Genomic DNA, 14,363 nt, shown 5'->3' with positions numbered 1-14,363 from the left:
CCAGGTTGGCCGATGTACGAACAGGCATGACAGATGATGCAGATGGAATGTCCAAGGCCTGAGCTCCGAAATTAATTCTTCTCTTGTTACGTCGTGGTCGGCCCATGGTCGCATATGGCCAATTCCCATGGCAACCAACAAGTGCATTGGAGACGAGCAACGCTTGTTGAACCACATCCAAATGACGATGTGGCAAATTGCTTCAGAATACGGAGTACGGAGTGCTAACCGAGGGGAAAAGTCTGCGTCTGCCTCTTCCTCTTTTGGTGTCGATTTCTTATCTACATTACGGAGTAACGACGATCTGTTTTCACAACCAACCGCGTCTGCTCTGTACAACACCAACACCCGAGGCCAACTGACCCAACTCGAAAAGTTTCTTGTCGGGAATTAATGTGGAGAACTCCCTCGGCTGTCGCTAACAATTTTTCTTGGCAACGGCTAGCTCTTGCCGACCGGGGAACCCCGGCTCGCGTCTCTCGTCCCATCACGGTCCAAAGTCCAATGAAACACCACATGTCAAACATTCATGATTGGTACGGACCCACTAGGCCGGTGGAAGCCAGTGGACCAACTTCCCGTCCCTGTGGGTCAGACGGGCCAGCCAGGAGTCACGTTCACCTCATGTTGAGAAACAACTCGGGGTGGACATGGTGCCCCAGATCCCGATTACAGATGTGAGCAACTTATCACTCTCTGCAAATGAAGAAGAAGGGTGCGAAAGAGCTCGTCGGCCAGCAGCGCAATTACGAGTTCTATTCCGGCACGGTTAAAATAAAAACTTGCGTGTTCGGCTCGGTCGAAGCGAATCTACGGCCCGGAAACCATGTCGGGGACTGCACATTTTGGACCAGGCCAAAGGACAGTTCTTCAACGTTCCAGATCTCGCTACCAAGTACGCTTTATTTCTTGCACTAGTACTCCGTAGTATGTTGTGGACATGGTTTGATACTCCGTACAGCGTACAAAATTACGTGGCGACGCCGTGGCCGGGGCATGAGGGTAATCAATGATCATCAGTGCAACACGACTCAGGACCTCCGAGTCCTCACATCTCGTGGCGCCCTCCTTCCCAGCCGTTCACAATTCACACGTTCAATATCGTCTTGTCACGTATCATAAATCAACCGTGACACCGCTCCTCCTTTGTCCGCACAGACCGTACCACAGCCCCATGTCCAAACTCCAAACGCCGCACCGGTGAGGAGGCAGCCAGGAAGGGGAGGTCAAAGTATTTCCCTTGCTCCGGCTTCTTCTGACTAGTGAGATCGATCGACACATGGACTTGGATGTTCCTGTTGAAGCCTACTCCGTACTGCCGCGGTGGCTCTTCTGTACTCCGTGCGCATACTCGACACGGCCTGGACCATGCAGTGTCACAACACGGGAGGCACGGGGCAATTCGATTCTCTGCTGGGGCTGATGGGGGGGCTTGAGGGTTATTGAGCTGCTCCCAACACTGCCGTGGCCACCACGGACCATCGTACAACACAGGCCACGAGGGTGGTTGTTGGTCTGCTCAAAATCCGTGGCAATCATCGTCTTACTGCCGGGATAGTAAGCTTCTGCCCCCAGCTTGCATCGAGTAAATTTTCCAAGGCCCTCCGTTTCACTCCAAGTATAGCCCCCCCCCCCCAAAAAAAAACAAAGTCATCAAGTAAACTACATACGTACTAGTAAGCACCATACTCCGTACATAGCCCCCATATGGCGGCGGCTATCTGCAACGATACTCTCTAAGCGACACTGCAATTTCGGTCCTGTACCGACTTCAGGTCATGGTCGAGTCATCCCCACGTGGCCGGGTAAAAAAAGACGGCAAAGATCCTTCGCCAGGCCCTGGTAAGGCGTATGTATGTAGTGGTACTAGTGTACGGAGTAATGTAGTTATGTATGTCTCCCCATGTCGATGGCCTCTGCCAACTTGTACTACCAATGATGGTACGTGACTGAATCTGGCTGTATGTACTCCGTAAGCACCGATGTTGAAAAGGCTCCGAACCATCCCTTGTTTCCTGCCCTTTGCTTTTCCTTCCTGGACGCGTTGGTTGATGCGGCTGCATGCCCGTAGAATAATTTCAATTTTTCCATGTGCCAGGGACATGACAATATTCCGAAATTTCGGTCACGTACCCCGTATGCATGGTTAATTTGTTCCAGCTGACCTGAGTCGATTCGGGGTCTGTGGTGCTGCAGGATGAAGTGTTGATCGGGCTGGTACGGAGTAGTATATACTTGATCTGGTCCCCCTTTGCCGCTTTCCGAGAATTGTCCTGTTGGCGCTTGCAAATTGCACAATGGCCTCGAACGAGAATTTGGCCCGTCAAGATGTAGACAGAGGGTTTGTTATTCTGGCTGTTGGCTGGATAGAATGCGGCATCACGACCTTGTTCGTCACCGGTCGAGTATACAACCGTTTTCAGAAGCGAGGCGGCTTGGGAGCAGATGACTGGCTTATTTTGATATCGTTTGTAAGTTGTCCCGTCGCGCGTTTCTATAAACTTGATTCATTTCTCGCTGTTCCTGCACGTCTTGGGATGCTCATCGGTGGAAATAACTTTGCCAGATACTCGCCGTCGCCTTCATGGGCGTCACCACACCAGAAGTGCAATATGGCACAGGGAGGCACCTCGAGTTCCTCTCTGAAGATGAAAAGATCCAGTCGGTCAAGCTCGACTGGGTCAGTCAGGCATTCCACATTATGAGCACCGCCGTGGCCAAGATCTCGATTGTCCTCTTCATCCGGCAAATCATTGGCAAGGGCCACTCCCGCATGTGGTTCCTCTACATCATGGTGGCCATGCTGTTCGTCATCAGCGTCGTCTGCGTGGCCTTTATCTTTGCGCAGTGTACGCCTGCTGCGGCCTTGTGGGATCCAAGGCTGAGCGAGGTCGGAAAGTGTTGGGATCCCAAGGTGCAACAGGGTTATGGGTATTTCACAGCCTGTACGGAACCTTCTTCTCTGTTTCAGTCGCGGGACTAACAAGACTCGCACGCCTGCAGCCTTCTCCGTCTTTTCGGACTTTGCGTTGGCCGTGTTTCCCGTCAGCGTGTTGTGGAACTTGCACATGGAGTGGCGGCTGAAGATGAGCCTCATGTTTTTCATGGGCCTGGGCGCGTTGTAGGTGACCTCTGCCGGGCATTTGGAGGAGTTGATTTTTTTTTAGGCTGACTGACACGCCGACATCAAAAGTGCCGGCATTGCGTCCATTATCAAGACGATGAAACTCGAGACGCTCTCCTCCCGAGGCGATTATACATGTAAGGAGTAAATCCCTGCGCTTTGACAGACGCTCTGACAGGAATTGACTTTTGGGCCAATGCAGATGAAACAGTTGACCTAATCATCTGGATGATGTAAGTGGGCGCCTTAAAAGGAAAGAGCGATGGCCTTTGGACTTTAAAGTCAAAGACATGTCCTCTCCTCCCCGTGCGTTGGCCAAAAACACCAGGCTAATGAATGCTCTTGGACAATCAGGACGGAACAATTCTGCATCATCATCGCCGCGTGCATTCCGCCGATGCGCTCCCTCTTCGTCAACATCTACCGCAAAGTCTTCAACATCCAGTCCACCCACGACGCGTCGTCAAATAAAACGGGTGGCACGAAATCCAGACAAGGCTACGTCAACCAGCCCTCGCAAAACGAGCAGCACGGTCTGTCGCGCATGGAGTCGGGCTACTGGCGGAATGAGACGGAGATCTCGGCCGCGGCCTATCGCTCAGAGCCAGACGGCGACAATTCGAGTGGCCATGCCGATCGGCGGAGCGACAGCGATGAATTGCTGAGGGAGCAGCACAGGGGAATTGTGAAGAGAACCGAGGTGATGGTTTCCGAGCATCGGATGTGACCAAGAAAAGAAGGGAGGGGGGGAATTTCGTGCTCATGCCTCTCACCACTTGCTGCTTGGACGCGGATATCATTCCCAAGAAAGGAAGACCTTTGGCGCCCGCATTCAATTGTGGCTGCCGCGTGGAAAAGCATGTCTCGACCGTGATTAAGCCCGTCAACGGCTATGACGACATGACTACCACCACCAAGCACGAAGGCTGAATAAATGGACCTCTGGCCATCAAAAGGAACATCTACCTGGATGTTGTGTATCTAGCATCGCATCTGTCTCATCTGCATACCAGGTGAAGCATCGCTGGTTGTTCATCGACTACTTGAAACGGATACTGCGTCAACTCTTTGCTACTGTAGTACAGGGGGCCATCATCCTCTCACAATCCATCGTGTCTCCAAGGACCGTGCCAATAAAAAAACGCTTCGAGATGACGGACGTCTTCACTGGAAAATACAAGCTAATCAAAAGCACTGGTTTCGACGAGTTCCTCTCAGAGCTAGGTAGACGCGACCCCGGGAGATGCCATCCTCTAGCTCCAGGCTTTGACTTACCCCAACCTAGGCGTCCGCCCGATAAAGCGCCAGCTGGCGAAATCGGCGTCTCCGGAGATCGAAATAGAAAGGAGCGGAGATGCGTGGCATGTGAAGAGTAAAGCTGGACTGGGAAGTTCCGAGTTTACATTCAAGCTGGGCGAGGAGTTTGAAGAAACCCGCCAGGATGAGGCCAAGGTCCGCAGTGTGGTGGTGCAGGACGGCAACAAGTGGACGCAAACGCAGACACCGGTGCATGGCAGCAAGGTTGTGACGATTGTTCGCGAATTCAAGGAAGCGCAGATGACGACTAGTGTGACTGTTGGTTCCGTCACCGCCGTCCGGGTTTTTGATCGCGTTGTGTAGGCACTTTTTTTTTTTTTGGGACGCGTTGCTGGTGACTGGACTAGCTTGGATATGCGTAGTAACGAGAATACGTAAAGTTCAATGGATACATGACGCTCAAGAGGTGGTAAACAATACGCTATGTTGATCTTACATGTTACTCCGTGAGACCCAGTCAGGCTATGCCGCGGAGTAGAAGCAGCTATATCTATTATCTAAATAATACTCTTTGCTTCCATTTCAAACTCTGCCATACCCTATATTCACATTCATCTTGACTTGTCTTGAGACCTTGGTTGGAACTGAAAGGGGACCAGACAAAATTCACAGCCAAAATGCCACGCATCGCCCCACACAATACTTGTCACAAAGTGCCCGACTATTTCTGTCATGCCCTGCCCCTCCACCCCCCTGCCCCTCGCCTCTCGCTCCTCGACCTAATATGTATGTACATGTCAAGTACTACTAGTATGTACATTCAACCCTCAGGCCCCAGTACTTTCTAGAAACCGCCATCATCAACATAAGTAGACGTCAGTGCCTGGAGCCTTGACCGCGAGAAACCAACTTTCCCAGTCCCGTCCCCTATCCAGTCGACACCGTCCAATCCCTCACCCGCACCCGTGCGGCGCCTTCGCAGATTCCAAGCTCAATCCCTTGCCGCGACACACAACAATGTCGTCAGCCATCATCTCCGCCGACGACGCTCTCGAGCCCACGCTCCAGTCCCTCCTCGACCAACGTTCTCTTCGCTGGATCTTTGTCGGCGGCAAAGGCGGCGTCGGCAAGACCACCACATCGTGCTCCCTGGCCATTCAGCTCGCCAAGGTCCGCCGCTCAGTGCTCCTGATTTCCACCGACCCAGCACACAACCTCTCCGATGCGTTTTCTCAAAAGTTCGGCAAGGAGGCCCGTCTGGTCAATGGCTTCGACAACCTGAGCGCCATGGAGATTGACCCCAACGGCAGCATGCAGGATCTCTTGGCCGGCCAGGGCGAGGAAGACATGAACGCCATGGGCGGCGGCATCGGTGGCATGATGCAGGATTTGGCATTTGCTGCAAGTTACACTCCTTCTTGACGTTCTTCTTCTTCTTCTCCTTTTTTTTTAACAATCCCACCATTCGCAACACATTGTAAACTAACTTTGCGTCTCCAAAAAAAGATCCCCGGTATCGACGAAGCCATGTCCTTTGCCGAGGTCCTCAAACAAGTCAAGTCGCTCTCGTACGAAACCATCATCTTCGACACCGCGCCCACCGGCCACACCCTGCGCTTCCTCCAGTTCCCCTCGGTCCTCGAAAAGGCCCTCGCCAAGGTCTCCCAGCTCTCCTCCCAGTACGGGCCCCTGCTCAACGGCGTCCTCGGCTCGGGCGGCGCCCTCCCCAACGGACAGAACCTCAACGAGATGATGGAGAAGCTCGAGTCGCTGCGCGAAACAATCTCCGAGGTAAACACGCAGTTCAAGGACGCCGACCTGACGACCTTTGTGTGCGTCTGCATCGCCGAGTTCCTGAGTCTCTACGAGACGGAGCGCATGATCCAGGAGCTGTCGAGCTACGGCATCGACACGCACTGCATCGTCGTGAACCAGCTGCTGTTTCCCAAAAAGGCGAGCGAGTGTGAGCAGTGCAATGCCAGGAGGAAAATGCAAAAGAAGTACCTGGACCAGTATGAGGAGTTGTATGCCGAGGATTTCAACGTCGTCAAGATGCCCTTGTTGGTGGAGGAGGTGCGAGGCAAGGAAAAGTTGGAGAAGTTTAGCGAGCTGTTGATGAAGCAGTATATTCCTCCCGAGTAAGCTTTTACGGTTTGGACATGCATGCTGGGCGGTTGAAGCGGGCGTTGTTGTAGCGTGGGTGTGTTGTGATGATGGGGCCATATTTCGTCATGATGGACATGATGTACATGATAAGCGTACAAGGAGCGTCACATTGGTCATGATACACATATATAGAACCGGTTTCACTCGAATAAAGAATTTGATTGGGAAAAGTGTATAATGAATTTTTTTTTTGAATTTGTCTTCTCTCTAAAGAGTAATAATGATGAGACCTGCGGTCATGGTATCTGGAAGAATTCCTCCTGAACCGAGCCAATCCATTTACGCCGTAGCAATGCCAATTCTTCCGTCAAACTGCCACCCTTTGCTCTGCAAGCCAAACAAGGTGGCCTGGTAAGTCAACGCCATTGAAAAGAAATAAGAGGGCAAAAAGTCCCCGTCCCAACGCCGATCCAAAAAAGTGAAAAAACAAAGAAAAGCCAGTAGCCATGAATATTCGTCTGGCTCAAGCATTCGTGTTGAGATCGCCAGCCGCCGTGATGATAATATGCAGTTGGTCCGGACCTACAGAGACGGCCCGTCCTCCTGGACGAGCACATGTCATCCTGGGCACGAGACGTGAGAGAGAGATTGTTGTCAAAGTCACAATTCGCGGTAGTCGCTGGGTCTGATCCTGCGTTGCTTGTTTTGGTGGCGATGAGGGTTGACCGGCTTTCGAAAATAGGCATCCTCATCGGCCTGATTGTTCTGCTGGCCGAAATTCTGCCCTCCATTTTGGAAACCACCCACGCCGCCCATGTTTCCCATATTTCCGCCCATTCCGTTCATGGCATTCATACCATTCATACCATTCATGCCGCCGCCCATGCCACCCATGCCACCCATGCCGCTCATGCCGCTCATGCCGTTCATGCCGTTCATGCCGCTCATATCCCAGCTGCCGTTCATCCCAAAACCTCCACCCATGTTTCCAAAGTTTGGCATGCCCATCATCGGCATGCCCATCATGTTGGGCGGCATCCCCATGTTCATATTCATGTTCATGCTCGGCATGCCCATCATATTTGGAGGCATCATGCCCATGCCGTTAAACATCATATTAGGCATACCCATGTTAGGCATGCCGTTCATCATGTTGTTGATGCCATTCATGTTGCTTTGTTGGTTTTGCATCGCCTTGGGGCCTTTGGGGATTTTTGGGTTTTCGAGAAAGTCGTCTGCTGGCCGTTTCTTCAGGTTGACCTCTTGCGTATTCGACTCATCCACAGCTTGCTTGTCCTCGGACTTGACAACCTGCATTTCGCCTTCTGCGGCAACTGTGGACGACTTGACGGTGGCTTCCGGAGGAGTTGGAGACTTCTGTGTTGTTTTCGACTCTTGTGCGTTCCCCGATGGCTCCCCCTCTGGCCCCTTTTCTTCATCATCAGTCTTGGCATCGACATTCTTAGTGCCGTTCTCAGGGGTAGCAACATCCCCCTTGGGAGATACTGGCGGAGGGCTCTTGGCAGTCTCCTTTTCCTTGAGGTATTCCTGCATCTTCTTTGATATTTCGTCATCAGGCTGAAGGTCATCGATTAGCACACCTTCAGTTTGACATGCAGGGCAGACGAAGTCGCTTTCTATGAGAGCATTGGTTATGCAATCATTGCAAAACGTCTTCTTACAGCAAGGCGTCTTCATTGGTTCTATGAACATCTTTTTGTCAATCGAACATTGTAGACCCCTCTCCTGCACTTCCTGATCTTCGGCTTGAGCTTCTTTGTTAGCCGTAGACGACTTGGCTTTAGCCTGATATTGCTCCCATGATGCCTTGTCCGGCTCTGCAATGACAAATTCTCCCTCGGCATTGACCATGATGCCAGATGGTCGTTTAGATTCATCGCCATCTGACTGGGCCAATACCACCGACTTGTCAACCTTCTGGAGGAAAGATCGGGGGATGCCAGTAGTCCTCTTTACACGGGGTCGGTTATCAAAATCAGGATCATCGTTTGTTGGGCAAAGCTGAATCCAATGCCCTTTATTGCCACAGCGGTAGCAGATGTATCCCTGGGGAGGATCATGGTCAGGGACATTCGCTGGCTTCTTAGCTCCGGGTTTGAAGACGGGAGCTTGACTATGGATCTGTTAGCTGGGCTACTTCAGTCAATATAGAGACGCAGGCACTTACTGAGACATTTCTTCCTGTTGGGCAGACCACTGTTCCGTCTGGGCCGCAAACATGGCCGCCATTTTCTCCTCCTCCGTCATGGCATTGTTCATCTCACTGATAGCAGTGGCACTCGGCTTTGATGATGAGGCCTTGGATGACTGCTCTTTGCGGCCTGCATTCTTTGCAGTCACTGGCATCTTGCCTGAAACATATCTTGCGGCTCTGCCGGCTCCAGGTTTCAGAGCTGGCTGTCGCCGAGCTATGACGGTTGTTGATCTAGGAATGATGGTCGTGTCATCGTCGTATTCTAAGCAAGTGTTAGCATCTTTGCAACTTCGCCGTCGCCTGGTACCTAGTGGGAAGTACGCACCTTCACTGTTGTCGTCGGTGTATATGAAGAGGTCGAAATCTGTGCCATCTCCCAGGCCACTCTTGTTGATAATTTCACGCTTCAACTCAAAAACTGAGATACCTGTTCCGTCAAATTCCACTCGGGTGGGTTCTTTCTGAGACTTAAACTTGAAAAACACTGATGATGCCATTTTGAGATCTGATTGACTCGGGCAAATCCTTTGTTACGAGGAATGCAGACAGCAGCAATGTCAGTAGCGTCGGCGAACGTCGCGAAGCGATGTACCAGTAAATGCTCAATCGCTCGCCCAAAAATGAAATCAAAATTGAATTGTTTTCTCTCTTTTTTCTTCTTCTTGTGCTAGAGACGGCAGTTATTTCTTTTGAGTGATTTCCCTTCTCTTGAAATTCCTCTCCTTTATTTTTTTTCTCTCTCGCACTCGAGTGCTATTCAGGATAAGTTGAAAATTAAATAGTCAATTCTGATTGTACTTGGAAAAAAAACAAATGAATATAGCGGTTAGAGGGTTGAACAATAAGGAGTACAATAGGCAGATGCCTGAGGAATATGCTAGCCCACACGTTCCACCTCACAACCGATTCAACCACGAGAATACACCCACCGCTCCAGCAACGCCTCGAGTTAGCCAAAGAGCCTGATATCTAGATATCCTTGCAAAAAAGCAAGCGCGCGACACTGAAATGGGGGTGGTGTTCCGTCTTGAGCTTGTCGAGCCACTTCGTCGTTGTTCGTCAAAGGGGGTGGTGGCGGAAGATCATGCACTATCCGCGTGATGCGGCTGGGCAAGGTCACGAATGGCGCCGAGTCGTCTGTGTGAGCATCAGCCAGCTGTCGATTAGTGCAAACGATTCCCCAGAAGCCAGAGTTGGAAAATCTGACGATCCGACGATGGATATGTCGACAGATGATGGGAGAGGGATATGGGCTGAAGTTGGTTGATGAGGAGAAAAGCTGGAGAAGCGCAGGGAGACAGGCGATCCATTAATAATACTAGCTTCGGCCAAATGCGACGCAAACACTGTCCGAACGCCGGGGCCAAGTTCTCGGATAAACACAGCATCCGGTATCCGACAATCATCTCGCGTGCTACCGAGAAGTACGTACCCCTATGGGGTCCATTTTTATTAGCGCCTGCAGTGGATCTGGTCTAGCAAAAAGTTCCCTTCACCAGTCAGCACATTTCCATTGGCTGCCGTGGATAACCGTTCCTCCCGCACCTTCTCTTTGCAAGTGCAGTTGCGTTTGCGTCCTACCTTGAGTGTGCGGCAGCACCCAAGCACCTTCCACCTTCCCAGTGCTTAGCATCTCCCCCACCTGCTACAAAGGGTCAGGGAATACGGAGCATGTGCAGCAAAGAGTGATGCCCCGCACCGTCTTGCTACAGGCGGCGCTCTGCCATATTCCTCGAGCATCTCATAGAAGATCTCTCCCCCTCAATTTCGTGTCTTCTTCATTAAAATCGCAATACCAGGGGAAGATTGCTTGTCGTCGTTCATACCTTACAGACTCTATCCGCATCCATCAAGCTAAAAAGATGGCTCCCCAACTCGACAGCTACTTCAAACAGGTGGATGATTCCGCCAACCACTTCATTGAGCGCCTCCGCAAGGCCGTTGCCATTCCCTCCATTTCAGCTGAGGATGCTCGTCGTCCCGATGTCGTCCGTATGGGAGAATGGCTCGCCGGCGAGTTGAAGAGCTTGGGAGCTGAGGTCGAGCTTCGACCTCTTGGCAAACAGCCTCACAAGGAGCACCTTGATCTCCCCCCCGTTGTCCTCGCTCGCTACGGAAATGACAAGAACAAGCGAACGATCCTTGTATATGGCCACTACGATGTTCAGCCTGCCGAGAAGAGCGACGGCTGGGCTACCGAGCCTTTTGAACTGTCCGTCGACGACAAGGGTCGCATGTTTGGTCGTGGCTCTACTGACGACAAGGGACCTGTCCTGGGCTGGCTTAACGCCATTGAGGCTCACCAGAAGGCTGGCATCGACTTCCCCGTCAACCTGCTGATGTGCTTTGAGGGTATGGAGGAGTACGGCTCAGAGGGTTTGGAGGAGTTCATCCAGGCTGAAGCCAAGAAATACTTTGCAGATACTGATGCTGTCTGTATTTCCGACAACTACTGGCTTGGCACTGAGAAGCCTTGCCTGACGTACGGTCTACGAGGCTGCAACTACTATTCCGTCGAAGTCTCGGGCCCTGGAGCTGATCTTCACAGTGGTGTTTTTGGCGGCACTGCTCAGGAGCCCATGACTGACCTGGTTCGCATCTTGGGCTCCCTTGTCGACACTAACGGCAAGATCCAAATCCCTGGAATCATGGAGCAGGTTGCCCCTGTCACCAAGGAAGAGGAAGGCCTCTACGATGGCATTTCTTTCACCATGGACAACATTTTTGAGTCGCTAGGTAGCAAGACTACTATCCACGACGACAAGAAGAACACTCTAATGGCGCGTTGGAGATACCCCTCTCTCTCAGTCCACGGTGTTGAGGGTGCTTTCGCTAGCCCTGGGGCTAAGACGGTCATTCCTGCCAAGGTCATTGGAAAGTTTTCAATCCGAACTGTGCCTAATATGGACATTGATACCACCAACAACTGCGTCTACAAGTACGTTGAAGAGCAGTTTGCCAAGCTGAATAGCAAGAACACTATGAAGGTCTATGCGCAGCACACTGGCAAGTGGTGGGCTGCCTCGCCCAAGCACTGGAACTTCTCCGCCGCTGCCAAGGCTACCGAACGTGTTTGGGGCGTTCAGCCTGACTTCACGCGTGAGGGTGGAAGGTAAGCAGAATTCAAGCCATGCAATGGCGGATACATCCAAGAAGCTAACCTGGTTCTCAGCATCCCCGTTACTCTAACCTTCGAGGAGGCTACCGGCAAGAATGTCCTTCTGCTTCCCATGGGAAGCTCAACCGATGGTGCCCACTCGATCAACGAGAAGCTGGACAAACGAAACTACATTGAGGGCATCAAGCTCCTCGGGGCGTACCTGCACTACGTTGCGGAGGAGCCCCAAACGTAGGTGGAGAAGGATTGGATAAGGACAAATTTAAGTGAGCTGTATAGTATACCAGATAATTAGCATATGGCCATAATGACCGAATATATAACTATCATGCTGCCGTGTTTGTGTGGTCTGGGTGTGTGAAACTCGTCGTAAACATGACGGAGCTGGGACACTGAGCTAGTGGCGCAAATATCCCGGCCATGGCGCCGACCAGATGCCGAAGAGCCCCGGCTCATGCCCCAGGAAGTCCTTGCCAAGACCCGCTCAATCAAGGAACTGATGTTGATGGACGGGCACAGCAAATGGGAGCATTTCATGCCAGTTTTTTTATGCAGTAGAAGGTACGAGGGAACTGGTTCGCACATTTACCACAGCCTTTAAATCCACGGAAGGCCATCTCGGTTTTTGACTTTCGGAAGTTTTGGGCCACAGCACCACGGATGCTAAAGCTGGTCTAGCGCCGTCAGATCAGTTGACATGGCTGGTATCAAATGTACGGAATATCTTATGAAAGGGAGTATGTACGTGAAGTACTCAGATGTACCGACGTGCCAGCGCCTTGGCCACCCAGCCAGCACTCGGTACTTGCTGATATGTTGACGGTATGGCATGCGGGGTTGGCTTGGTGGTCATGTCACCAGCTCATGTGAGATTCGTTCGCTGTTGGTCCCGGTCCAAGCGGTGTCGGATGTCCCATCTCATCCCAGGCCTCTTCTTATCTTTGGACTTTGCCTTGTTGGCCCGCTGGTTTCTGAGAGAAATGCAGCGTCCTTGACGAATTCGTGCCCGACAGGCCCTGTGCGTCTCTGACCGGTTGCATTATTGGACGCTGTGCTTCACAGATTGACATCCAAAACAGCACCACACCCTTGTCGGCAAGTGGTTCACGTCGAAATGGCCCGGAGACGCAGCACTACCAGCATCTCAGCAACACGGCCGGTCTTCCCAAGTTTCTTGCTGCCAAGTTTGAACTTCACCTTTCACCGACGGCGGTCGACGCTTGGTTCGTCGTCGACGGCTTCATCAAGTCCAGCAGGCTCGGCGGTCTCGTCGACACTGACAACACCCTCCAACAGCCCGCCGGCACATGGCCCGGCCGCCAAACCCCCAACTTCGGAGCGTTGCTTATCGCGCAGCGCCCCAGATACCCTTCGCTGCATGACCTGCTCGACGGATCTGGCCCTCACATCGCAAATCATCTCGAAAGGCTTTACCGGCCGCTATGGACGGGCCTTCCTGGTCGCGCCGCCACCCCCGCCGGCTGACAACACGACTCTTTTGAATATTCGTATTGGAAGAAGTGAGGACAGGCAGCTCGTTACCGGGTGGCACGTTGTTGCGGATATTTGTTGTGCGACATGTACACGCAAGCTGGGATGGAAGTATGTTGATGCTACAGAGCCGTCGCAAAAATACAAGGTGGGAAAATATATCCTTGAGACGGAACGAGTCATGTCACACCGGAGCTGGGAGGATTATAATGTTCAAGATCTGGGGTTCATTGGACGGGAAGGTCGCGATGTTGACGGGCGGAGCAGCGATGAGATTGTGTTTGATTCGGATGACGATGAAGAGTGTGAGGACATATTCGCGGGGACCTGGGATGCTGCTACGGTAGCCAAGAGAAGGAGTGAGTCGATTGCGAGACGGATTTCGGCGATGGAGTAACTTGAGCGTGTTGCTTGGTTCGGTACCATGGTTTCTGGCGTTTGCGGGTTTGGTTTTGGGAGGCATTTGTTGGGCAGACTTGGATAATGCAGTGAACGGATTGATACCCTGCTTGAGCCCGATTCTAGATGAATGATTTGAATAATACCCGGAATGCACGTATAGGAATAACAAGCAGTAATTCATGACCCAGTCTACTTTCTTCTGGGACGCAACTCGGATTTGTTCCCTAGGCTGTGATGAGCAGCAGCCTTGGAGGCACTTCTGCAAATCATCGTCTGTCACAATGGGCTTCAAGATGCCAGAAAGAACCGGCTCGACCTGCAGTGATACGTATCAGGTGGCACTGTTGGTTCATCACAGCTCTCACCCATCTGGCCCGTACACCTCGCAAGTGGTTGACCATTGACGCATCTGCAAATTTCCCGCACCAGGTACATCGCGTCGAGTAATGGCCGACTCTGGAGCTGGGGGTAATTACTGCCAAGTGTCAGTGGTTGGATCGTTGCGGTTTGGTGGCACCGGTTACTTGCATGAGTACTCCGTACATTGGGTAGGTATGGAGGGAAGATCCCGTAGCTACATCTAAGTACGTACAATAATAATGTTTGCCAACATTTGAACATGAAAAAATTGGCTATGAGCACTCACATGA

The 14,363-nt window shown here is 51.9% G+C and overlaps 6 protein-coding genes across 6 annotated transcripts; 5 read left to right on the top strand and 1 right to left on the bottom strand.

Moving 5' to 3' along the window:
• Positions 1-2,297: 2,297 nt before the first annotated feature.
• Positions 2,298-3,851, top strand: MAA_05651 (uncharacterized protein; the record flags this gene model as incomplete). The annotated part of the gene is made up of 6 exons (XM_007823649.2): positions 2,298-2,471; positions 2,567-2,945; positions 3,004-3,121; positions 3,194-3,261; positions 3,327-3,357; positions 3,479-3,851. 6 exons carry the CDS (start codon positions 2,298-2,300, stop codon positions 3,849-3,851), a joined length of 1,143 nt encoding a protein of 380 aa, XP_007821840.2.
• A 424-nt stretch (positions 3,852-4,275) lies between these two features.
• MAA_05652 (Cytosolic fatty-acid binding protein) lies at positions 4,276-4,744 on the top strand (the record flags this gene model as incomplete). The annotated part of the gene is made up of 2 exons (XM_007823650.1): positions 4,276-4,348; positions 4,410-4,744. 2 exons carry the CDS (start codon positions 4,276-4,278, stop codon positions 4,742-4,744), a joined length of 408 nt encoding a protein of 135 aa, XP_007821841.1.
• A 654-nt stretch (positions 4,745-5,398) lies between these two features.
• On the top strand, positions 5,399-5,803 carry MAA_10819 (uncharacterized protein; the record flags this gene model as incomplete). Its single annotated transcript, XM_011412738.1, has 1 exon — positions 5,399-5,803. The coding sequence occupies one exon, from the start codon at positions 5,399-5,401 to the stop codon at positions 5,801-5,803; it is 405 nt and encodes a 134-aa protein (XP_011411040.1).
• A 105-nt stretch (positions 5,804-5,908) lies between these two features.
• On the top strand, positions 5,909-6,523 carry MAA_05653 (Arsenical pump ATPase, ArsA; the record flags this gene model as incomplete). Its single annotated transcript, XM_007823651.2, has 1 exon — positions 5,909-6,523. One exon carries the CDS (start codon positions 5,909-5,911, stop codon positions 6,521-6,523), a length of 615 nt encoding a protein of 204 aa, XP_007821842.2.
• Positions 6,524-7,147: 624 nt separating this feature from the next.
• MAA_05654 (retinoblastoma-binding protein) lies at positions 7,148-9,199 on the bottom strand (the record flags this gene model as incomplete). The annotated part of the gene is made up of 3 exons (XM_007823652.1): positions 7,148-8,621; positions 8,676-8,964; positions 9,028-9,199. 3 exons carry the CDS (start codon positions 9,197-9,199, stop codon positions 7,148-7,150), a joined length of 1,935 nt encoding a protein of 644 aa, XP_007821843.1.
• Positions 9,200-10,564: 1,365 nt separating this feature from the next.
• On the top strand, positions 10,565-13,708 carry MAA_05655 (Cys-Gly metallodipeptidase dug1; the record flags this gene model as incomplete). Its single annotated transcript, XM_007823653.2, has 6 exons — positions 10,565-11,814; positions 11,875-12,051; positions 12,205-12,381; positions 12,499-12,561; positions 12,900-13,043; positions 13,117-13,708. The coding sequence occupies 6 exons, from the start codon at positions 10,565-10,567 to the stop codon at positions 13,706-13,708; spliced, it is 2,403 nt and encodes an 800-aa protein (XP_007821844.2).
• Between the last annotated feature and the right edge of the window lie 655 nt (positions 13,709-14,363).

Source organism: Metarhizium robertsii, assembly GCF_000187425.2.
Source record: "Metarhizium robertsii ARSEF 23 chromosome Unknown MAA_Scf_2, whole genome shotgun sequence".
Taxonomy (NCBI): Eukaryota; Fungi; Ascomycota; class Sordariomycetes; order Hypocreales; family Clavicipitaceae; genus Metarhizium; species Metarhizium robertsii.
Note: the sequence above shows the minus strand (reverse complement) of the source record. Positions and strands in the feature narration are given on the sequence as shown.